General features: G+C 42.6%; 1 protein-coding gene across 5 annotated transcripts in view; it reads right to left on the bottom strand.

Annotated features, from left to right (window-relative positions):
- The window catches only part of SLC20A2 (solute carrier family 20 member 2), a 126,392-nt gene that overhangs the window by 28,958 nt on the left and 73,332 nt on the right, over window positions 1-24,102 (bottom strand). For all 5 annotated transcript variants that reach the window (XM_038747486.1, XM_038747487.1, XM_038747484.1 and 2 more), the window contains 4 exons: window positions 19,993-20,539; window positions 12,933-13,073; window positions 9,821-9,906; window positions 8,134-8,230 (listed from right to left, as the gene is read on the bottom strand). In XM_038747486.1, coding sequence (XP_038603414.1) covers window positions 8,134-8,230; window positions 9,821-9,906; window positions 12,933-13,073; window positions 19,993-20,281 — 613 coding nt within the window. In that variant the 5' untranslated portion in view covers window positions 20,282-20,539. The remainder of the gene's footprint in view (window positions 1-8,133; window positions 8,231-9,820; window positions 9,907-12,932; window positions 13,074-19,992; window positions 20,540-24,102) is intronic.

Here is a 24,102-nt window from a genome sequence, read left to right as displayed (position 1 = left end):
CTAAAATAGCATACATAGCTCAGTTAATGCCGGGACCCAGCAAAAGGCTTAAGTAACTTGTTTGGGTTCTAAAAACAAGGTAGAAGATATTCAAGCAAATAATAACAGGATGAGAACGAGTATGTTCCAGCATCAGTGGGAAGCAGTATAGCCTAGTGGTTAGAGAATGGGCTGGGAGTCAGAAGAACCTGGGTTCTCATCTCAGCTCCTCCACGTGTCTGCTGTGTGAACTTGGGCAAGTCACCTCACTTCTCTGTGCCTCATCTGTAAAATGGGATTAAGCCTGTGAGTCCCAGGTAGGACATGGACTGCGTCCAACCTGATTACCTTTTATCTACCCCAGCGCTCAGTGCAGTGCCTGGCCCATAGTAAGCACTTAAATACCAAAGGGGAAAAAAAAAAGGGGGCAAAATCTGATATAGTAGTTAGAGGAAGTCCAGCCAGAGTAGCAAGCTCCTGAAAGACCACCAAAGGTTGGTAAAGTAGCTTTTCCTTACAGCTTTCCCTGACCTTCACCAGAATGCCCACATCTAGGAACACTGGCTCCCCAAGCCAACAAGAAAAATCATTTAAATCTCTACTGGTCACCTCAATTTGGGTAAACAACTGAATATCCATGGTACTTTCCTGTCTATAGAAACAATTCTGGAAGTCAACTGTCTGCCTTACCTCGGAAACTTTGAAATAAAGAGAAAAGAGAAAATTCAACAGGAACAAATGTTTAAAAATGAATGCAGTTCTACGGATACCACAGTTTGAAAAGGCATTTTGTAAAACATGAACAATTATTTTACTAACATCAGGGTTTGCAATGTTTCGTACAGTGCTTTGCACACAGGAAGCGCTCAATAAATATGACTGAATGAATGAATGCAATCAGTACGGTCCTGTATTAAGCCCTGGTGTAATGACAAAAAGATGGCCTGAGGTTCAAAACAGCTGAGGCAACATTTAAGGGTCATCGCCTCCCAAAATGCTTCCATCCACTTAGGACGTGTCAGTTATGGGACTACTCAGAATAACCACCACAGAGAGTTCTACAGTTCCACAGAGTTCAGAAATCAAAAGGTTGGGAATGCACATTCTAGAAAGAACAGTTGCTAAATGAGTTTCTGAAAACAGAAACCGTGGGGAATTGGGAGCCGAACAGTCTAATCCCCAAAGAAAAGAATAGGAAAAAAAAAGTTGGCTCATGGAGCACCTTAGTTCAATGGCGACAATTAAAATACGGGAAATACACGGAGGAAAAGGAATAGGAGAAAATGTCCCCAAAGCGACTCTGGAATGGAACCAGAGGGGTTTTTTAATGTAATATAAAATGAGGCTCATAGTCCCAACACTTGCCATCTGTGTATTTGCCTCAAAGGGACTGTTTTCGCCCAACATAATCTCTCATCGCCTACCTCTTTGAAGGATTCCTCCTGATTTCAAAGGATCCTCTGCACAAAGCCTTTTCAGAAAACTGCTGCACCATACTCTTGTATCTCCCAGAACTACTCGTCTTTACTTCTTCCCCAATCCCCTATAATCTGACCTACAATGTGGGCACATAAGAAAAGCTCACAACCAAATTTCTGTCAGCATCATGAAGTCTTGCTCCACACCAGTTAGATCATCCTTTCTGCCTCATCCAACTTCTTACATTCCTGTCATTCTGTGTATTTATTAAGTGAATGAACACTTTATTCACTTCCAGAAGGACATTTCTGCATGTCATATTAACCTAGCTAAAAATGATTTTATAAAAATTTCCACAACAAGGACATTGCAAATACTTTATGGCAAATGAAATAACATATTTGCACTACTTCTCTATCAACTCTGAATCTCACACAGCGCTTAGAACAGTGCCAGCGCTTAGAATAGTGCTTTGCACATAGTAAGCGTTTAATAAATGCCATTATTATTATGCACATACTCAGTGAGGATGGCCCAAGTGCCCTCTCTTCCTTCCCCTCCCTCCTCTATTAATTAATTAATCAGCTGGGTGTCCTGGAATCTCAGACTTGTTCAACTAAGTCTGGCAAGATCCTAGAGTGTCCAACCAGGCCTGAGAGGACTCCATAAAGTGACTTTTGTACCCATTTATTAGGTCTTCAAATCCTGTCCCCTCTAGGTTCCTATCTCCCCCTAAAACCTTTGCCCTCCTCTCACTCTTGTGCTCAAAAGGAAAAGTTGGCACCTATAATGGCAGGTGCTGGGGGATGAGGACATTTTCTGCTTTCTTACCTCTGAATGTAGGGTGAAACAATGCAGACAGTTCCACCCACCTCTTATTTCCCACAAATAAATGCTCATAAATCTTCTGACGTCAAGTTATGTTATCTTAGTTCTCATTTTCACGCTTCAAATTGGGAGAGAATGATGGTAAAGTGACTTCTTCCAGTCTGTGGAACATAGAGTTCACCTCATGTGTAAACTGTGATATAAAGCACTATCTTTTTACTGGTGGAAGACACAACAAACATCTTCTAGAACAATTTTCACCAACCTTCCTGACTGGGCATCATAAGAGCAAAAGCACGTGTTCCACCTCCACTACCCTGACTGAACCCTAAAATGTCCTACAGCAGTAAAAATCTATTCAAAAGACACTGGCATTTCACATTTCTCTCGGTAGGAAAAGGATAACAGTAAAAATAAAATTATCCCTACTCCCACAGTACTTATGTACATATATTTAAATTATATATTATAAATTATTCATATTAATGTCTGTTCGTCTAGGCTTTAAGCTCATTATGGGCAGAGAACGTGTCTAATTCTGCTGTACTGTACTCTTTCAAGCACTCATTACAGTGCTCTGCACCTAGTAAGTGCCCAATAAAACCACTGATCGATGGATTTGCACTTCATTAATCACAAGCTATGAATTTACCTTCTGCAGCATGACAGAAAAAGCTTCACTGAACAAAGCCCATTCCTGTTCCATGGGAAACCCCTCAAAAAACACAAAATAGGAGAAATCACTCATTGTTACAGAAAAAAATCTTCTATAAAGTCATGAGTCATTAGGAATTAGTGGTGGAGGAAGATGTCCAGGGACTATTTGAAAAAAAAGGGAAAACAACTCAGCTGTTGGAAGAAGAAAGCATGGAAGAAGAAACAAAGTTGGAAAGGTAAAGAATACACGATTGGCACATGGATTCCTTGACTTGCCATCAGGTTCTCCCAACAGGATCTTAAATCATTTAATAAAGTGTATCCCAATTATCACTAGTTTTCCATTCAGGAAGGGGGGCCAGAAGAAATAGACAGGGAAAAAGGGAAAGAGTGAAGTTATTATTCTTATTATAATTAAATGACTTAAGAACCTGTTGGGAGAAGAAAGGGATTCCTTGAGACTACATACAAGAATCAGGATGAGAATGGTTAATGGCTAACTTTGTAATTTAATACTGAAGGTTTCAACCTGATGGCAAGTCAAGGAATCCATGTGCCAATCGTGTTTTCTTTACCTTTCCAACTTTGTTTCTTCTTCCATGCTTTCTTCTCCCAACAGCTAATGGAGTTGTTTTCCCTCTTTTTTTCAAATAGTCCCTGGACATCTTCCTCCACCACTAATTCCTAATGACTCATGACTTTATAGAAGATTTCTTTTCTGTAACAATGAGTGGTTTCTCCTATTTTGTGTTTTTGAGGGGTTTCTCATGGAACAGGAATGGTATTATTATTAATAATTAATTATTATTATTATTATTAATTAATAATAATGGCATTTGTTTAAGCACTTACTATGTGCTACACCCTGCACTAGGCACTAGGGCAGATGCAAGATAATCAAGGCTGAACACAGTCAATCTCATTTGAGGTTCACAGTCTAAATACAAGGGAGTAGGATTTGATCCCCATTTTATATATGAGGAAACTGGCCCCCCAAAATACAATGACTTGGCCAAGATCACAGAGCAGAAAAGTGGCAGAGCCAGGATTAGAACCCAGGCCTGTGCTCTTTCAATGAGTCTTAATCCACTAGGCTATCCACTGCTTAATCAGAACGAACATATTTATATTCATGACTTTCTCATTTCTGTATATAATGGCCCCCATAAAGAACAAAAATAAATCTCTCACACACGAGTAAACACATTCACTGAAAGGAGTGTAGATACTGCCAGAGAACATTTAGATATGCTCCCTGCCCAAAAGGAGCTTAGAGTCTAGAGCAGCACTTGTATATAGGCTGTAGGTTTATTCAAATCCGCATTCAATTATTCTGTTTATTAGTAAATATTTTCACATCTCTGCACCCCTGTTAGAGTGTAACCTCCTTGTGGGCAAGGACTGCCTCGTTATTCTATTGTACTGTCTCAAACACTTAGTACTACAGCGCTTAGAACAGTGCTTTGCACACAGTAAGCACTTAATAAATGCCATCATTATTATTATTATTATTACTCCTACTCCTATGATAAATACATCTTGGACTCTAAGGACATGAAGCCATGAAAGAACATCAGGCTGTTCTTAACTAAAATAATGTCTTCTTGTGTGCCTCCTCTGGATATTCAATTTATTTTAAACTTTTTTATATGCAATTTTTTTTATAATCTAAGTTGGTTATGTGTAAAACATCCTGGGAGTTTCATCTGAGAATGGAAAATAATTCAGGTGCGGCATCTTAGCAGCTATAGAAATTAATACCTAAACCTTAAAAAATGTCTGAGGGTGTAAAAAGGCCAAGAAGAGGGCATTCTGATGACAATTTTTGAAGAACTACCTTAGATTGTTTACACCTTGGTAGAAAGATCAAGACTAATAAGTATTAATAATTAATTAATTAATCATAATTAATAATTAATTATTATTATGATTAGTTATATTTAATTATAATTATTATTAATTAATTAATAAGACTAATAAGTATTTGTTAAGCACTTACTATGTGCGAAGCACTGTTCTAAGCGCTGGGGTAGATACAAGGGAATCAGGTTGGGCTCAAAGCCAATCCCCATTTTACAGATGAGGTAACAGGCACAGAGAAGTTACTCGTCCAAAGTCCCACAGCTGATAAATGGTGGAGCCAGGATTAGAACCCACAACCTCCGACTCCCAAGCCCGGGGTCTTTCCACTAAGCCCCACTGCTTCTCTATGAATGACAATTTCTCTATAATGACAATTTCAAAGAGCAGTCCAAGAAAGTAGTCACGACAAAACTCTGGGGTAGGATCAACAATCTTTTGAGATGGTATATAATAATAATGATAGCATTGATTAAGCGCTTACTATGTACAAAGCACTGTTCGAAGCGCTGGGGAGGTTACAAGGTGATCAGGTTGTCCCACGGGGGGGCTCCCAGTCTTCATCCCCGTTTTACAGATGAGGGAACTGAGGCCCAGAGAAGTGACTTGCCCAAAGTCACACGGCTGACAATTGGCGGAGCCGGGATTTGAACCCATGACCTCTGACTCCAAAGCCCGGGCTCTTTCCACTGAGCCACGCTGCTTCTCTATGCTTCCAGAGCTTAACAGATATAGAATACCATTTGAAGAAATGTCATGTTTTTCCACCTGGATAAGCAGTGCTTAATTTGTGTCAGGGCACAGCCGGGGGCACCCCTGGGACTGCCAGTTCATTTAAGATCATTACAAACATAAATGAAAATGTAAAATTCACTCATTCAGTAGTATTTATTGAGTGCTTATTGTGTGCAGAGCACTGTACTAAGCCCTTGGGAGAGTATAATACAATAAACAGACACATTCCCTGCCCACGGTGAGCTAAAATTATGTAAGCTGCTTCAGCCCGGTACCTCTTTCATTACATATTCACAAAGGGAAGGACTATTCTTTCACGCCAGAAAAGACTGTCTGCTACAATCACACAAAAATTAACCTGTGAAGTCGCTTCTGGAGATAATTCACAGTTAACCAATTTTTTGAATTTATTCTTCAACAGTCAATCAATCAATCAATCGTATTTATTGAGCGCTTACTGTGTGCAGAGCACTGGACTAAGCGCTTGGGAAGTACAAGTCGGCAACACATAGAGACAGTCCCTACCCAACAGCGGGCTCACAGTCTAGAAGGGGGAGACAGAGAACAAGACCAAACAGGCTAACAAAATAAAATAAATAGAATAGATATGTACAAGATAAGTAAATAAATAGAGTAATAAATATGTACAAACATATATACAGGTGCTGTGGGGAAGGGAAGGAGGTAAGATGGGGGTATGGAGAGAGGGACAAGGGGGCTATGATGAAATGGCATTCACAAAGGGAAGGACTATTCTTTCACGCCAGAAAAGATTGTATGCTACAATCACACAAAAAATTAATCTGTGAAGTCGCTTCTGGAGATAATTCACACTTAACCAATGTTTTGAATTTATCCTTCAACAGTCCATTTGGCTATGATGAAAACCCTGTGCAGAGTGTGTATAGCGCAGTGGAAACTCTGCTGACAGAACATTCGTACGCCCAGTTCTCTGTAACATGGTGATTGCATTCTTGAGAGCCATACAAGCGCTTAGTACAGTGCTCTGCACACAGTAAGCGCTCAATAAATACGATTGATTGATTGATTGATCTCAGGTGACTCATCCCATTTTAGTGCTCATCTCACTTCCGGCACCACACATATGCGCACGACTATTTTTCCCACACCGTGTCACGCTGCACACCTCGGTTGCCAGGAAAATGTTCCCGAATTCTGCCTTTGCACTCTAGCCAAAATAGCACAGAAAACGTACATTATTCACTCATTCAATCGTATTTATTAAGCGCTTACTGTGTGCAGAGCACTGTACTAAGCGCTTGGGAAGTAGAAGTTGATGGTAGGGACTCTATATGTTGCCAAATTGTACTTCCCAAGCGCTTAGTAAAGTGTTCTGCACACAGTAAGCACTCAATACGATTGATTGATTGATTGATTATGGCAGAGCGGAATGTACTCCTCCCCTTCCTCCCTTTTTCAATGGCATGTTAAGCACTTACTGTGGTCCAGGCACTGTACTAAGCACACTGGGGTTAATTTAATTTATTTAGGTTGATCACCTTCCAGTCCTACGTGGAGCTCATTGTATTCATTCCCATTTTACAGATAAGGCAACTGAGGGATGGAAGTTAAGTGACTTGCCCAAGGTCACACAGCAAACAAATGATGGGGTCAGGATTGGAACCCAGGTCCTCTCACTAGGCAATGCTACTTAATCAGCACGAACGTATTCATATTTACAACTCTCTCCTTTTTTAGATGAGCCCCGCAAACAAAAAAAACCAACTCACATATGTAAACCCATTCACATAAAACAGTGCAGAGACCGCCAGAGAGAAGCTGAGGAAGATGGGCCCTCTAAGGAAGTTGCCCCGGATCACCGTTTCCAAAAAGTTTCTGCTTTGTTCTCTCATTATACGATGATCCACCTTTCTAAAGAGATTTTTTGCTTGAAGATTATCAGAAACATTTGAATTTGTAGTAGTAACAGTATTTACTAAGCACTTACTGTATTCAGAGCACTGTACTAAGGGCTGGGAAAGCGTATACAGGTGGGAATTAGTAGATGCCATCCATGCTAGATCTATCTTTGAGAGTGTCTGTGGTTTCACAAAACCCTATGGATGCAAGAGCCAGAAAAAACCTTCCAGTCATCTAATTCAATGCTATGTATCCCCGGGATGCTCGATACATTTTTTTCTATGAAACTGGTGACCACTTGGCTAGAATTTTGAGTTAGCTTATGTGCAATATTAATCATCACACATAAGCTAAATCAAAATTCTCTTTATTATTATTATGGCAGTTGCTAAATGCTTACTATGTGTTAAGTACTTTTCTCAGCACAGGGATATATACAAATCAATCCGACTGGACACAGTCCCCGCCCCCCGTGGGACTCACGGTTTAAACAGGAGGGAGAACAGAAACTGAATCCCCATCCTACAGGTGGGGAAACTGAGGCACAGAGGTTACATGGACTTGCCCAAAGTCACCCAGCAGGCCAGTGGTGGAGCTGCGATTAGAACCCAGGTCCCCGGACTGCCGGGCCCATGCTCTTTCCAAGTGGACACACGGCTTCTGTGTTTTTAAGGTAAATCCATGCTCACACACACACGTACAAACACCTAAAAGAATATTATCGGAAAATGGTACCATTTTTTCCTTCTGGCTTTGGGTTTTCACCGTACTTACCTGGAGCCCCTGTGTACATGATGGAAAACACGTTAATTGCTATAGTAGCGGCATAGAACACCGGCAGCGCACGGAGACCATTGGGCACAGGATCTTCCTGCGAAAGGATGAAATAAGTCAGAAAGTCGAACTTGAATCAACTCCAGCAACTCCATCTAGGCTAAACAAAGCTCTCGCTTCTTAAAAATTAGGTGAAACAAAGAAGGCCAGTCGTTTCCCTGCCCTGTGAACGCATCTGTGGAAACAGCTCCAGCGGGAAGCGATTTTTCCTAGACCAATACTTACTCCGAGAGCATGCCGTGCCGTGCCGGTGGCGTGGCAGAGCGGTGGAATCACGTTAGCTTGCGTCGGAATTAGAAACAGAAAAGAACCACAGTCCGATCTATTCCCAGGGGGTCAGGGAAGGACTTTGCCTTCGCCTATGGCAAAAGATCCATTTGAAAAACCGACAGCATCTACTTTATTCGACGTAGTTTAAAGGGACTCCAAAAGCACCTCAAAAGAGCCCAACTTCTGATGTCAATTCCAAGAATACGAGGCAGCGGGCAGTCTCAAACACGCTTATCTACAAAAAATAGCTGGGTGGAAATTGCCCGTGATTCAGCTTGCCTCTCTGTTGTGCTTTCCCAAGTGCTTAGATGAGCGTTCTGCACCCAGTGGGCATGAAATACAATTTCAGACGGTATTAAGGTGTTGGATTGCCCAGAGGGCCCCAGCCTGGAGCGGCACATTCTTCTGGGAAGGGAGGCGGAAAAAAAAAATTCCCCTAAAGACTTCAATTGGGGTTTGTACTCTGCAATCTATGTGAGCACGCTATGTTTGGGAGAGCAAAATGCGGTGGAATTCCTTGCACAGCTAAGGCAGCTCAGAGGTGAGCTCAACCCAAGAGTTACAAACACAAAAAAATGCTCCTCCCCACCGCCTTTTTTAAAAGAAAAACACAAATAAGAGTGGTGAGCTCACTCCAGGAACTCTCCTCCTCCCCATCTCTCCCAGCCCTACCTCCTTCCCCTCCCCACAGCGCTTGTATATATTTGTACAGATTTATTACTCTATTTATTTTACTTGTACATATTTGCTATTATATTTATTCTGTTAATGATGTGTATATAGCTATAATTCTATTTGTTCTGATGATTCTGACACCTGTCCACATGTCTTGTTTTGTTGTCTGTTTCCCCCTTCTAGACTGTGAGCCTGTTGTTGCGTAAGGACCGTCTCTATATGTTGCCGACTTGTACTTCCCAAGCGCTTAGTACAGTGTTCTGCACTAAGTGCTCAATAAATACGATTGAGTGAATGAATGAATGAATGAATTACCTATACAAAATAATGCTCCTCCCTACAACCATTTTTTAAAAACAACTAAGAAGTGTTTATGGGCTGACCATTCATTCATTCAATCGTATTTATTGAGCGCTACTGTGTGCAGAGCACTGTATTAAGCGCTTGGGAAGTACAAGCTGGTAACATATACCATGACCACTGACATGGTAAGACCAATTAAATGATTCACTTTAAATCTTTAAACTCCTCTGTGTCAATCCATTTCTAACAAGTAATCTATTTTCCAAGTTGAAAGATCACTTGATGGGTTACCTTTTCTGCTTACATTCACTCTCACTGCTGAAGTCTACTGAATAATTGGAAAACGAGTTGGTTTTATTTAGAATATAACCCTACTTACCTTTTTCAAGATGAAAATTCTGATCATCACAAACAGCACGCCAGACATGAAACCAGACAACAGTGGAGATATAAACCAAGAAGCAACTGAATAATGAAAAAAAAACAGACACACACAGAAAGGCTAGTAAATGTTAAAATTCTACATAATTATGGATGTTTGAATATTACAATGATAACACAAACTTCACATAAAAAAAGTCCATGTTTGCACTTGCAAGTAATTGCACCGCAATGGCTCGTATTTAGGGGAGTTGTTTCGGTAAGTGAAAGATGAGCACACTATAACGTTTCTTCTAACTGAATCGATGGAACACCTATTCCTTTTTCCTTATTTTTAAGAAAAAAAAGAGACAATCTTTCCATTTTATTGTTACAGCCTGGCAAATGCTGTAAACTCCAGCCGCATAAATGTATAGAAACATCCTGTATCACTGACCATATCAGCATCTCTAACCCCAGTTTTGCTCTCACACAGTCAGCACATGCATAAAAGTTAGTTCAAGGAACCACACAGACAAAACAAAGTTGAATTCATTGACAACAAATATCTGAAGGTTGTTACCATAGTCTTGATACCTGAACAACACAATGTCCAACGACGCCCTGATTGATATATCATCAATCGTATTTATTGAGCGCTTACTATGTGCACAGCACTGTACTAAGCGCTTGGGAAGTACAAATTGGCAACATATAGAGACAGTCCCTACCCAACAGTGGGCTCACAGTCTAAAAGGGGGAAACAGAGAACAAAACCAAACATACTAACAAAATAAAATAAATAGGATAGATATGTACAAGTAAAATAAATAGAGTAATAAATATGATATAGAATTGATATAGAATTGCAATGTTGAGTCAAGAAGGTTAGCATGCCCTTTGGGAAACCGGCAGATATAATGCGGCACCCAAATAGCCTGAAGTCTTCTAGACTGCGAGCCTGCTGTTGGGTAGGAACCGTCTCTATATGTTGCCAAATTGTACCTCCCAAGCGCTTAGTACAGTGCTCTGCACACATTAAGCGCTCGATAAATACAACTGAACGAATGAATGAAGTTCCAGAGCCAAATGAAAGTGGGATCAGATTGTTCACCTATTTGGCTATGAATTCTATGACAGACATCACTTGCACCTCTGTCCCATTTAACGTTAAACGTCACGTTACCGGCAATCGGGTTCAGGAAAACAGTCAGCCAAGTACCGAAGTGGTATTCAGCACAGCACATGATGTCACTGGGTAGGACGTGAGAAAAGAACGAATGACAGTGACATAGCCCGGCAGGAGACTTCAGGGAGAGAAAAACAAAGAGGGGTGCAGCAATTGGGAATGGGGTAGCTCTCTTCAAGGGACGATCAGGCTATTCAGAGGCAGAATCGTAGTGCCAAGTGTAGCAAATAGCAAATGAAGTCTCTCAGCAAAATGCAACTCGAAAGGCCTGCCAACTGGGGAAGGGACCGGTGATCACATGTCGGTTTTTTGAATCCTCTGTCGCACATGCGTAAGATCTCTGTCAGCGGTTGTTAATTTCGAATGAAAACGTCAGCCACGTAGACACAGTCACACGTGCTCGCCTACAGCCCCACGTGCCCAGACACACGCTCTGCCTCAGACCCACGTGAAGGTTAGTTAGGAAACTTCCCGTCTCTACTAGATGAAGCGGCATGGCTCAGTGGCAAGAGCCCGGGCTTGGGAGTCAGAGGTCGTGGGTTCTAATCCCGGCTCCACCACCTGTCTGCTGTGTGACTTCGGGCAAGTCCCTTCACTTCTCTGTGCCCCAGTGACCTCATCTGGGAAATGGGGATGAAGACTGTGAGCCCCCCGAGGGACAACCTGATCACCTTGTAACCTCCCCAGCGCTTAGAACAGGGCTTTGCACATAGTAAGCGCTTAATAAATGCCATCATCGTTATTATTATTATTACTAGAGGAGGTTGAAGTGAAGAGTGGAGGGAGGAGGAGGAAAGAGCAGTGGTGGGAGGCAGCATGCCTGAGGTCAGGACCTCGGGATGGGGAGCAGGGGGGAGAGTGGGAAACAGGACCCACTCTGGCTGTTTCTATTAACACTTCTAGACTGTAAGCCTGTTGTTGGGTAGGGATTGTCTCTATATGCTGCCAAATGGTACTTTCCAAGCACTTAGTACAGTGCTCTGCACCCAGTAAGCACTCAATAAATACGATGGAATGAATGAATGAATTTCCTCAAACCCAGGGGCAAATCTCTTCTGGTTCTTGGGAATGGTGGGGATGTAGAGGAAAAGGAGGAGGTAGTACTAGCAGACATTTATACTGGATCTCTGGGAGATGATCCCTTTCCCTTCTCCTCTTGGGAATTATTTGTCTTTGTTCTACGAGGTAATTTCCATTTAGCTCAGCCAAAATTTAGAACACAATTTCCCTAGCATTTAAAGGTACTCAAGAAGCAAAGTCCTTTTAAAGGAGCAAAACACTCTTTCAGTACACATAGTTCCCTTACTGTCTGAAATAGTTAAAGTGCCTTATTTCCTATCAAAGAGCCCTAGTAAATGAATCCTGCATGAAAAAGTGTTTCACTTCGGCCCATCTACTGGCTCATTACACTACATACCCCACTGGAACAAGACTGGCAGGAATGACAGCGTGTGAGAGGCACCTAAAACCAATTCCTTCACCCATATTCTGAGTCTTGAAGTCTCATCCATCATTCCTGATGGAAGACTCCAACATCAAAGAGTAACTTTGGGCACCAAGAGAATGCAGTTAAAACCCAGGAAGAAAAGACTGTGCAAAATGTTTTTGGAATTGTTGGGCTTTTTTTTTTTTTTATAAACAAATGACATTACAAAATCTTCATTAATATTTTTAACACCAATCTTGACAGAAGATAATTTAAGGTTGCAGGGGAAAGATATAACATTTAATAATAAAATTTGATGCAGATACTCAAATATGTATGTATGCATATTTGAATACCTGCATAGAATTTTATTTCATGTATATATGAAATAATATACATATATGTGTATATATAGCTATGTAATGTTTAAACCCAAGAGCAATTTTGTGTAAAACTTTTCCCACATAAAGAACACTTCCCCCGTATATCCTTACCAATAAAGTAAATAATAATTACCAATCTTGACTAATTCCATCCACTGAACTCCTTTTGTACCAATTGCAACCAGTGAAAATCCTATTGTCGAACCCACAATGCAATGTGTTCCAGATATTGGCAGCCTCAAGAACGAGGCAATCAGTTGCCAAACAGCAGAACCTACAAGTTGGAAGAGGGAAAAAAAAAAAAAGGTCAGATACAGATTATACATATAAAAAAGGAGGAATCAAAATTCATTCATTCTTTATTAAGCGCTCTCTGGGTGCACTGTATTAAGCGCTTATATGAACCATGGCACATTTTCCTTAATAATGTTCCTATCTCTGTCCTACATTACACTTCTCAGGGAATGCTTTTTCACATGCTGCAACTGTAGTATTTAAAATCAAACACATTTAATAGTCAGGTCTTTGCTGAACACTGGGGTTATTAAGACTCTGATTCTGCATTCCCAAAATACTCATGGCACCAACTACAAATCTCTCCAAATTTAATAGGGCCTGGCAAAAAGGACATATCAAACCAGAAAATGCGCAGAAGACTCGTATGAACACTGCAAAATACAAAGAGGCAGGATTTTGAAGTACAGTCTAATAATTATGCCCTTGCAGTTGATAGACTAAGGAGTTTAGATCCTTGTTAAGGCAATTTCAGCCCACGGGAAAAAAGAGATGGCTCCCCAACAATTTTTTTTTTCCTCTCCACCCCACTTTGAGGAGGCACGCTAATCTTCAGCAATGCTTCAGGTGTGTCCGCTTCACCCCTCCATGTCTCTATTCGCCAGCCCTGGCCCGGCTCAAGCTTCTCTTTCCCTTGCAGTTCGCGTTATCCCTTCAGTTCCTATCACTTTAATTTCTCCGCTCGTCTCCAGGCTTGGCGTCTTTCTAGGCTACAGCACTTCAGATTACTTGCAGAAGTAGATCAAATTCGGCCTCGTGTATTGAAAGCCTCAGCTGGGAGAGATCGCTTTCAGAGACGGTTGTTGAATAGCTCGTACATAGCTGCAAGGAAACAAAGCCTGGATCGAAAAGAAGCGCAGGTTATTAATCCCAAATGTTAATTCTGGAGGATGCCTGGTTGCTTGGCAGCAGCAGCAAGACTTTGGGGTGGCCACTCGGCATTTTCTCGAAGAAAATCTGGGGTTCAGGAAGACCACAAATAAATGACCGTTTGCGCAATTCTGACTTCGGAATCAGTGTTGACAGCTGCCCTGGCAAGTGCTGTTCAGGTTGACCTTCCAGCTGAGAAAGGCTGTGACTTCTGTGTTCCCGCTCGAAAATGGAATGGGAGAAGGGACGGGAGCCAAGGATGAGCAGGTAGCCTAATAAGCTCCACAGCAGCACCCAGATTCACCCTTCAGCGGTGCTTTCTTCAGAAATCATATTCAATTCCAGGAAAACACACACAGTTTGACAATCACGGTTTGATCAAAGAACCTAAAGCTTGGAATAGTCTAATGATGAAATGGAATATTTAAAACTCACCAAGTGAGGTCAGACCATGCAGTCAGTTTTCCTTCAGGAAAGTATCTCTGGCTGACCAATGTAAAAATGTCCTGGAGCAGGAAGGTTAATGGGAAAAGGCAGGGAATATGTAGACTGCCAAAAGAAAGGAGACAGGAAGGATGTGGAGAGCGAGGTGGAGAGGAAGAAAGGGATAGGGAACCGGGATGTAAACTGAGCACTGATTTGGTTTAGGTTAGGACAAAGCGGTCCTTAGTGAAGAGGTAGGGGAGGATGAATGTGGCCAGAGAAAAGGGAGGCTAAGTATAAAGACAGGAAACTTTGGGGTGAACTGAGGTGAAGCAGGAATACCACGAGGTTAAAAAAGGTTTCTGCGAGGAGGATGGAATGACTGAGGGAAGGGGATAGCCTTTCATAAGTGGGTAGGAAAAATTAAGGGAGGCTAGAGATGGAGCCGTAAGAAGTGGATTGAAGAGGTCAGAAGTCTGGGGAGTTCATTTCAAGGTACATTGTCGGGGGTGGGGAAGTAGTGAGCTAAAGGCATATGAGGAAGAAATCTGGGGAAGAATGCCAGTTTAGGGCAGTGAGGAATGGAAATACTGGAAAAAGGAAATGGCTCATTTGTCCTACAGCTACTGTCCCCAGAAAATTCTTCAAGCTTCTTGCCATCTGCTTTATCTAGCCGCCCTCTGCAAACCCTAACGACTCAAATGGGACAACTGAACAAGGGAGGTTAAAAGAGTGAGGAAGCGGCAAGGAGGAAGTTGGGAATGCTGCTGCTACAGTGCTGGGCTGGAATCAAAAACAGCCTTTCAGGCGATTCAATTGGAATTACAACTTGTCCTGCCAAACTGGGCCCAACTGGCTCCATCTCAGCTCTGACAGGGTGCACAGCAGGTACACAAGCTGGGGGGCAAAGTTGCTGAAGCGTGGAAAGAAGCCAAACAAGCAAAGCAGGGAAGGAGGGAAAAGAAGAAATGGATGTTAAATTGAGGAGAACAGGATTAGGAGAATTCAGGTTACCTAAATGGGCAAGCTTTGGTTTTCGGCAGGTCCCAAATAATTCTAGTAATAACCACTATAATATTACTAATACCGTATACTTATATAGCATCTCCAAGAAGCTCAAAGTACTTCACAGACTTTTAAAAATCTAATTAATCCTCACAGCAACTCTCTGAGGAAGGAAGGGAGCCTTGATGTTCACCCAAGGGCAGATCAAAAATTAAAATAAAATAAAACCAAAGCAAATAAAAAATGAGTATGTATTAAAGGCATGAAAAACCTCAGCGGCTTGGTCGAGTCAGATGGGGTCTGGCATGTGAGTCTTCCCTGTTCTTTTGACGGAGAGCCAGAAGTCAGAGGAGGAAAAAGCGGCTTGGCTGGAAAGCTCACCTTCTCTGTTAGCTTCCTCTCCTATAACCTGCTGTTGTAGCATTTCCTTTCCCTTAAAATTCTGCCTATCAAAAAGGCCTAGCACTTAATACAGATACTTATCTTGTATCTACACCAGTGCTTAGCACAGTACTTGGCACAAAGTAAGTGCTTAATACCATTATCATCACTATTATTGCTATTGAGGGACACTCTGTCAAAGGAAAGGTATTTTTCCAAAAGAGTCAACAGCCTCTCTTTTCCACTTGACTCCATTTCTCTATACAATCTGTCCACTATTTCGGCTCCTGGAGGACAAGGGTTGTGATTTATACCTCTACTGAACCCTCCCAAGTATAGCTCAGGGGACACAGTTCGTGTTCAATAAACACGACTGATTGACTGGTAATTCACGTTATTTAAGATCAACCAGTATCACCTTCCTACTACTAAGGTAATAGTAGATAATGTTTACTTAGAGGATAAGGACGCCTTAACAATATTATAACCAACACTGGCTTCCTAAATCACCTCCAACCCTGGCTACAAAGACTCGAGATAAAAACCCAAGTTTCTGTATAAAGAACAACATTTCGGGTTGCTTTCTGATCATTAACCATTCTTGTGGTAATAATTAGGTGGATTTTTAGACTGTGAGCCCACTGTTGGGTAGGGACTGTCTCTATATGTTGCCAATTTGTACTTCCCAAGCGCTTAGTACAGTGCTCTGCACATAGTAAGCGCTCAATAAATACGATTGATGATGATGATTGAGGATTAAGATTGTGAAGCCTATGTGGGAACGGACTATGTCCAAACCAATTACCTTGTGTCTACCCCAGTGCTTAGTACAGTGCTCGGCACACCGAAAGTGCTTAACAAATACCACAATTATCATCATTATTTTAATATGGCCTTTTCTTGATCAGATGGCTCAAAAACTTCATCGAACTCTTACTCAAAAGACGCAGGATATTCCGAGGAGCTCACTTCAATCCCACCTTAATAAGAGACCAGGCAGGAGATTTCCAAGTCCGACTTCGGTACCCCAGCACTTTCACTCTCCCCGGAAAAGGGAATGTCCCGTGGAAAGCGGACGCGGGTGTTCAGTCAACGCTAGACTCTAAGCCCGTTGTGGGCAGGGGTTGTCTCTTTTTATTGCTGTATTGCGCTTTCCAAGCACTTAGTTCAGTGCTCTGCACACAGTAAGTGCTCAATAAAAACGACTGAATGAATGAACTCACTGTTTGGACTTGCTCTTCTTGCCCTCCCGCCTCCCCGCTTGCTGGGCATGGTAGCCTGCCTGCTGCTACCTTCTACTGGAGGTATTATTAATAATAATAATAATAATGGTATGTGTTAAGTGCTTAATATATGCCAAGCACTGTTCTAAGCACTGGGTAGATACACGGTCATCAGGTTGTCCCACGTGGGGCTCATAGACTTAATCCCCATTTTCCAGATGAGGCTACTGAGGCACAGAGAAGTTAGGTGACTTGCCCAAGGTCACACAGCTGATAAGTGGCGGAGCCGGGATTTAACTCCCGGAGAAGCAGCGTGGCTCAGTGGAAAGAGCCCGAGCTTAGAAGCAGCGTGGCTCAGGGGAAAGAGCCTGGGCTTTGGAGTCAGAGGTCGTGGGTTCAAATCCCGGCTCCACCACTCGTCAGCTGTGTGACTTTGGGCAAGTCACTTAACTTACAGTACTTTGCACATAGTAAGCGCTTAACAAATGCCATCATTATTATTATTATTATTATTATTATTATTATTCTCTGAGCCTCGGTTACCTCGTCTGGAAAATGGGGATTAACACTGTGAGCCCTACAGGGGACAACCTGATCACCCTGTAAATTCCCCAGCGCTTAGAACAGTGCTCTGTACATAGTAAGCACTTAATAAATGCCATTATTATTATTAAGTCAGAGGTCGTGGCTTCTAATCCCGGCTCCGCCACTTGTCTGCTGTGTGACCTTGGGCAAGCCACTTCAGTTTTCTACGCCTCCGTTACCTCATCTGGAAAATGGGGATGAAGACTGTGAGTCCCACATGGGACAACCTGATTACCTTGTATCTACCCCAGCACAGTGCTTGGCACTTAGTAAGCGCTTAACAAATACCATCGTTATTATTATTATTTAACTGTGAATCCCATGTGGGCCCAGGACTGGGTCCGACCTGATTATCTCGTACCTACCCCATCCCTTAGAACAGGGCTTGACATATAGTAAGCGCTTAACAAATACCACTGTCACCATCCCCACTCAGATAGGGCCAATCGGGGCTCCCACTCCACGCCTTAGAGCCCCATGCAGCTTCCAGCAAACGAAGGCTCTTGAGCCCACTGTTGGGTACGGACCGTCTCTATATGTTGCCAATTTGTACTTCCCAAGCGCTTAGTACAGTGCTCTGCACATAGTAAGCGCTCAATAAATACGATTGATGATGATGATGATGAAGGCTCTGGACAGCTGCTGTCGAACAGGGTAGTTCAGGGTGGATGTTGTTAGGTAGCTTGTTGAGGGCTGGGAATAATAATAATAATGATGGTATTTGTTAAGCGCTTACTATGTGCAAAGCACTGTTCTAAGCGCTGGTATGTGTCTGCCAACTCTGTTCTATTGTATTCTCCCAAAGGTCTAGTACAACTCTCTGTGCACAGTAAGTGCTCAATAAATACGACTGTCTCCCCCTTCTAGACTGTGAGCCCACTGTTGGGTAGGGACTGTCTCTATATGTGGCCAACTTGTACTTCCCAAGCGTTTAGTACAGTGCTCTGCACACAGTAAGTGCTCAATAAATACAATTGATTGATTGATTGACTGGTATTGTTTCATCTTCCTTATTGTGTCTGTCACCGAGCCATTTTAAGATTGTGAGTCCCTGAAGGGCCAAGGATCAGGTCCAACTCTCTCCAGCGCTTACAACAGGGCTCTGAACACATTAAGGTACAGCGCTTAGAACAGGGCTCTGAACACACATTAAGTGCTTGATGTATACACTACTACTACTACTACTACTACTACTACTACTACTACTACTACTACTCTGTAAATGTCAGGAGGTGTGGGATCCCCCAGGGGTGCGGAGCCAGCTGAGAGAGTGGAGTGGAGGCGGCAGCTTTGCTGCACAAGACAAGGGAGAGAGGGAGGGAAGGATTTTAACGGTGCTCCAAAACTGCCGCTCTTTTCCTCTAAACTCCTCTTGGGCAGAGAGTGTCTACCAATTCTGTTGCATTGTCCTGTCACAAACGCTTAGCACAGTGCTCTGCACACAGTAAGTGCTCAATAAATACCATAAATTGATTTAACTGCCTTCTCCTACAATCTGAAGATCAGATTAACTGCCTTGGGCCTCCGCCTTCATAGGGGTGGCTCTGCAGTCGTTCTAGAGGAAGACAAAATATGTTCCAGAACTGCTTTGCTCGCCTTTTTCCTGCTCACCACATTTCTCTTCGCCTACTAAGAAGAGCGAGATGGGACAACGCAAAAGCATTTCCTATTTGGAAAACAAAACCACCGGACCACGTGTAGCTGTATGAGGATAGACGCAATAAACCAAAACAAGCACTAGCAAAGGATTTCAGGGAGCAAACAGGCAACAGCGTAAGTTAAAATCATGTTACAAATTAATTTTCATTTTTACATGTACTCCATCTTTCCTAGCTAGCCTGGTTATTTTCCTGCCTGGAAGCAGAGTTATTCTCCTGGACCGGATGAACTTTTCAGGTCTCTTCTGGTTTCCGCATTCTATTACTGCTCCCGAAAGGGTTTGGGGAAAAAAGACCAAATGAAAACCAAAATAACTATGGCATTAATTTATTTTCAAATGGCTCGAGCCCTCCCCTCCCTCTGACCAAACCAGCCCACCTAATAGTCCATGAGGCAGCCCTCTCGGAGTAAGCTGCCATTCCTCCAAGTGCTGTCCAACAGGTATTGTATTGAATATGAGCTACTCTGCTTGAACAGGATAAAGTCTCACTGAAATCAAACTCATTCTCCATGGCTTTCATAAGCTGTTTCTCTTCAGACAACACAAACGTCTGCTTGGAAAAATAAATGTCAAAAGCCTATTGAGGGACTTGAATGTCGGCCCCCCCAAAAAAAAGATGTTTCTGAAGAGAAGACAAAACTGTTTTTGAAAAGCTAAAGCAAACTTCGCATTCACACGTAGGGCGTAAGAGGACATCACGAGTAACTAGGTCACTGGATAATTTTTTTCCATGAAAGAATAAAGCCACTTACCAACCATGGCGCTAACTTCCCCGGCCATCAGCGTCTCCACGGTCTCGTTGTAGAGGTTCACATCAATGATTCCTTTTCGAATCGTCTCTCCCACTTTTGCTCCCAATAAAACGGATCCGGTGGTTTCAAATATCGAAGCCAAAATGCAGGCCTGCCGCAGGGTCACCACGCCGGAGCCCACTGCGGTGCCAAAGGAATTGGCCACATCGTTTGCCCCCACTGAAAACGCTAAGATAAAGGCTATAAGAAAGCCCAAAATGACCATCCACAAGTAATCATCCATAGCCATTTTGATAGGGGCTCTAGGTATTTTTCCTTTGTACAGCTATTTAAATAAGCAAAGCCTGAGGGCATAAGCTTTGGAAAGCAGAGTCCTTGTAAACAGTGAGTTCACACTGGAAAGTGCTGGACAGTGTTCGAGTCCAAACAAAACGCTAACTGCTTGTTTTCCAATTACTCTCTATACAGTTTGTTGGGTTGTGTTCAGTCAGCAGTAAAACACATTCCATATTTTGCTTTCAAACTGGTAAAGCTGTGCTGTCCCCTCCTGTAACAGAAAGAAAATACAGAGAAATCAATTATCCTCCCTGTAACAGTCAGTTCTTGCAGAAATAAATGTTTGCAACCTACTAATGGGCTCTAACTTTGGCATTTGATGCTTCCAAACATAAAGCAATTCAATTGGTCATCATCATCAATCGCATTTATTGAGCGCTTACTATGTGCAGAGCACTGTACTAAGCGCTTGGGAAGTACAAATTGGCAACATATAGAGACAGTCCCTACCCAACAGTGGGCTCACAGTCTAAAATGGGGAGACAGAGAACAAAACCAAACATACTAACAAAATAAAATAAATACGATAGATATGTACAAGTAAAATAAATAGAGTAATAAATATAAGTAAAATACTACAGGGCTCTGCACACAGTAAGCACTCAATAAATACAATTGAATAATGAAATACTAGGAACTAACGTTATCTGTGAATTACTGGGCTAAGTTTCATTATTTTATGTTAGCTTCATTATAACAAGCTTTCCGTTTCTAAATTTTGTAAATAAACTAATACGCCCAATCCTTTAAGAGAAGGGACAAAATGTCTAGAACATGAGATGTTCATAAAATGTAGACGTTTCAGAGATCAGTCCAGCGCTTGGAACAGTGCCCAGCGCTTGGAACAGTGCTTTGCACACAGTAAGCGCTTAACAAATGCCATTTTTATTATTATTATTGTTATCGTTTAAGACCTTTTCTTTCTTAGGTTTGCGCTGCTGTCAAGCTCAAATCTTGACCTTTGATCTTATTTAAGGGGGACTAAATGGGTCAAACGGCAACCCCGCTTTAGAAAAGAAACGCAGGCAGTACCTGCCAAAACAGCTGTAGCTGTCACAAAGTATTCTCTTCTGAGAGGGCACTTCTTGACATAATACGCAAGCCCAATCGGCAAGTGTCGGTAAAATACGGTTTACCGGAATAAGGGTCATCGCGATTACCCATTTTAACTAATAAAATGAGCTGGAGAAAAGCTTTGCTTAGAAACTCCCCAGTGGGGGAATCCATCATCAGCTCAGCTCCACAAGACATTAGGGGAAGGCAAAGAGCTGCTGAGAAGATGGGAGGTAGATGAATCCCGGGCCTCACAGTTCAGTAGCTGTCCTTGCTTCCCCCCGGTAGTACCCCTAGCTGCCTGGGCCCAGCACAATGCTCTGCACACAGTAAGCGCTCAATAAATATGACAATGAATGACTGGGCCTGCCCAATAAATATCAATAAATACGATCGAATGAATGAATGGGCCTGCCGGACGAAGTCCTTCGATCAAATGTATTTTTTTGAGCTTTTACTGTTGTACTAAGCACTTGGGAGAGCACAATACAACGATGGAACAGTCATTTCCTGCCCTCAATGAGCTTACGGTCTGGAAGTGAAGCCAGCGGTGACCACAAGAAGGGTCGAATGAGCCGGAGCAATCCTCCAAAACTCTTTCTCCTTCTTCCTAGTGTGGCTCCAGCACAGTGCAGTGGATCACAAGAATAGTGGTGCGGAGGGAAGCGTTTCTCCTTCCAATGCGACCCTTTGCTTTCTTCCTAACTCCCCTTGCCCTTTGTCCTAACACCACTAGCCAATTCCTTTTGGCCTGTTACTAACACTGCTCCAAACCCCCTTGGTTCATTCATTCATTGATTCAATCGCATTTATTGAGTGCTTACTGTGTACTGTGTACTAAGAGCTTGGGAGAGTACAACATTAAAGAGAAATTCCCTGCCCACATCAAGCTTACAGTCTAGACAGGGGACAGACATTAACATAAATAAATTACAGATATATTGGTCTGTGGTGCAGTCCCCGCAGTGTCTCTTCCTTTATCTTCCCCGGGCTCCTATCAACATTCCCTCTCATCGATCACAAGGATCCTTAGAGATCATCTAGCACATTCCTCCTGCCTCATTCCCATGACTCTAGGGAGAGTGCGGGGGAGAGACGTGCACTTTACCTAATTTATTCGGGAGGTGAGACAGGGAAATGTAACACCAATTTCCCGCAAACCTGGGAAAGTGGTATCACGACTTTCTCTTAACGGCAATATATTTAAAGTGTTCAATAACTGTCATGGCCAAGAAAACTGAACAGAAATCCCTGATGTTCCCCATCCCTTCTTGTTCTTTCTTCTACGAAGATAGAAAACACTTGCCCTTACCTGCTAATAATATATCCAGTTTTCCCCAATGCTATGTTTGCTAGTAAGTTAGGTACTTTGTAGGGAGCGTTAATTCTTTCAGGACCATTTAGTGTCGGGGTGGGGAGAGGATATGGCCTCAGACCAACCTCTTCTTCTCCACAAAGAGAGAGACACGCACCCACACACCCCAACCAACCTTGGGGACCGAGAGAGAATATGAGAATTGGTATTTGAGTGCTTGCAAAAATAATACCAAAGTTGCGGGCTTTAGAGACAGCTGCTCAATAAATACTTGATGATGATCAACTGGTGGCAAAGGCCCTTGATTAGAATTAAATTCTTGCCGCTCCGGTACTGAAGAGAAGCAGCGTGGCTCAGTGGAAAGAGCATGTGCTTGGGCGTCAGAGGTCATGGGTTCTAATCCCAGCTCCGCCACTTGTCAGCTGTGTGACTTTGGACAAGTCACAACTTCTCTGTGTCAGAGTTCCCTCATCTGTAAAATGGGGATTAAGACTGTGAGCCCCATGTGGGACAACCTGATTACCTTGTGTCTCCCCCAGCACTTAGAACAGTGCTCGGCACATAGTAAGTGCTTAAAAGATACTATCACTATTATTATTATTATTACTTACGGATAATAATAATGATGGGACTTGTTAAATGCTTATTATGTCCCAAGTACTGAACTAAGCGCTGGGATAATCAGATTGGACACAGCCTCCATTCCATACGGAGCTCACAGTTTTACTCTTCCCACCTTCAAAGCCTTACATCTCTTCCAAGAGGCTTTCCCAGACTAACTCCCACTTTTCCTCATCTCCCACTCCCTTCTGCATTGCCCTGACTGACTCCCTTCGCTCTTCCCCCAGCCCAGCCCCACAGCACTTACGTACTTATCTCTAATTTTATTAATTTGTACTGATGTCTGTCTCCCCCCGGGCAGACTGTAAGCTCATTGTGGGCAGGGAATGTCACTGTTTATTGTTGTATTGGACTTTCCCAGGCACTTAGTACAGTGCTCTGCACATAGTAAGCACTCAATACGATTGATGATGATGCTCTGCGCACGATGAGCACTCAATAAATACGACAATGAATGAAAGTAGGAGGAACTTTGATTTAGTCCCTATTTTACCGATGAGAAAAAAAAAATCTATCATATTGAGCACTTACTGTGCGCAGAGTACTGAACTAAGTGCTTGGGTGAGTCCAATATAACAGAGTTGGTGGACACACTCCCTGCCCACAATGAGCTTACTGTCTAGAGTGGGAGACAGGCATTAATATTACAGATATGTAAACTATGGATATGTACATAAGTGCTGTGGGGAAATGGAAGGAGAGAAGCGACTTGCCGAAGGTCACACGGCAGGCAATTGGAAGAATTGGGATGAAAACCCAGGTCCTCTGACTCCCAGGATTACGCT

Source organism: Tachyglossus aculeatus, chromosome 5 (genome assembly GCF_015852505.1).
Source record: "Tachyglossus aculeatus isolate mTacAcu1 chromosome 5, mTacAcu1.pri, whole genome shotgun sequence".
Lineage (NCBI taxonomy): Eukaryota > Metazoa > Chordata > Mammalia > Monotremata > Tachyglossidae > Tachyglossus > Tachyglossus aculeatus.
The sequence above is the reverse complement of the archived record's forward strand: the minus strand, read 5'-3'. Positions and strand labels throughout refer to the sequence as shown.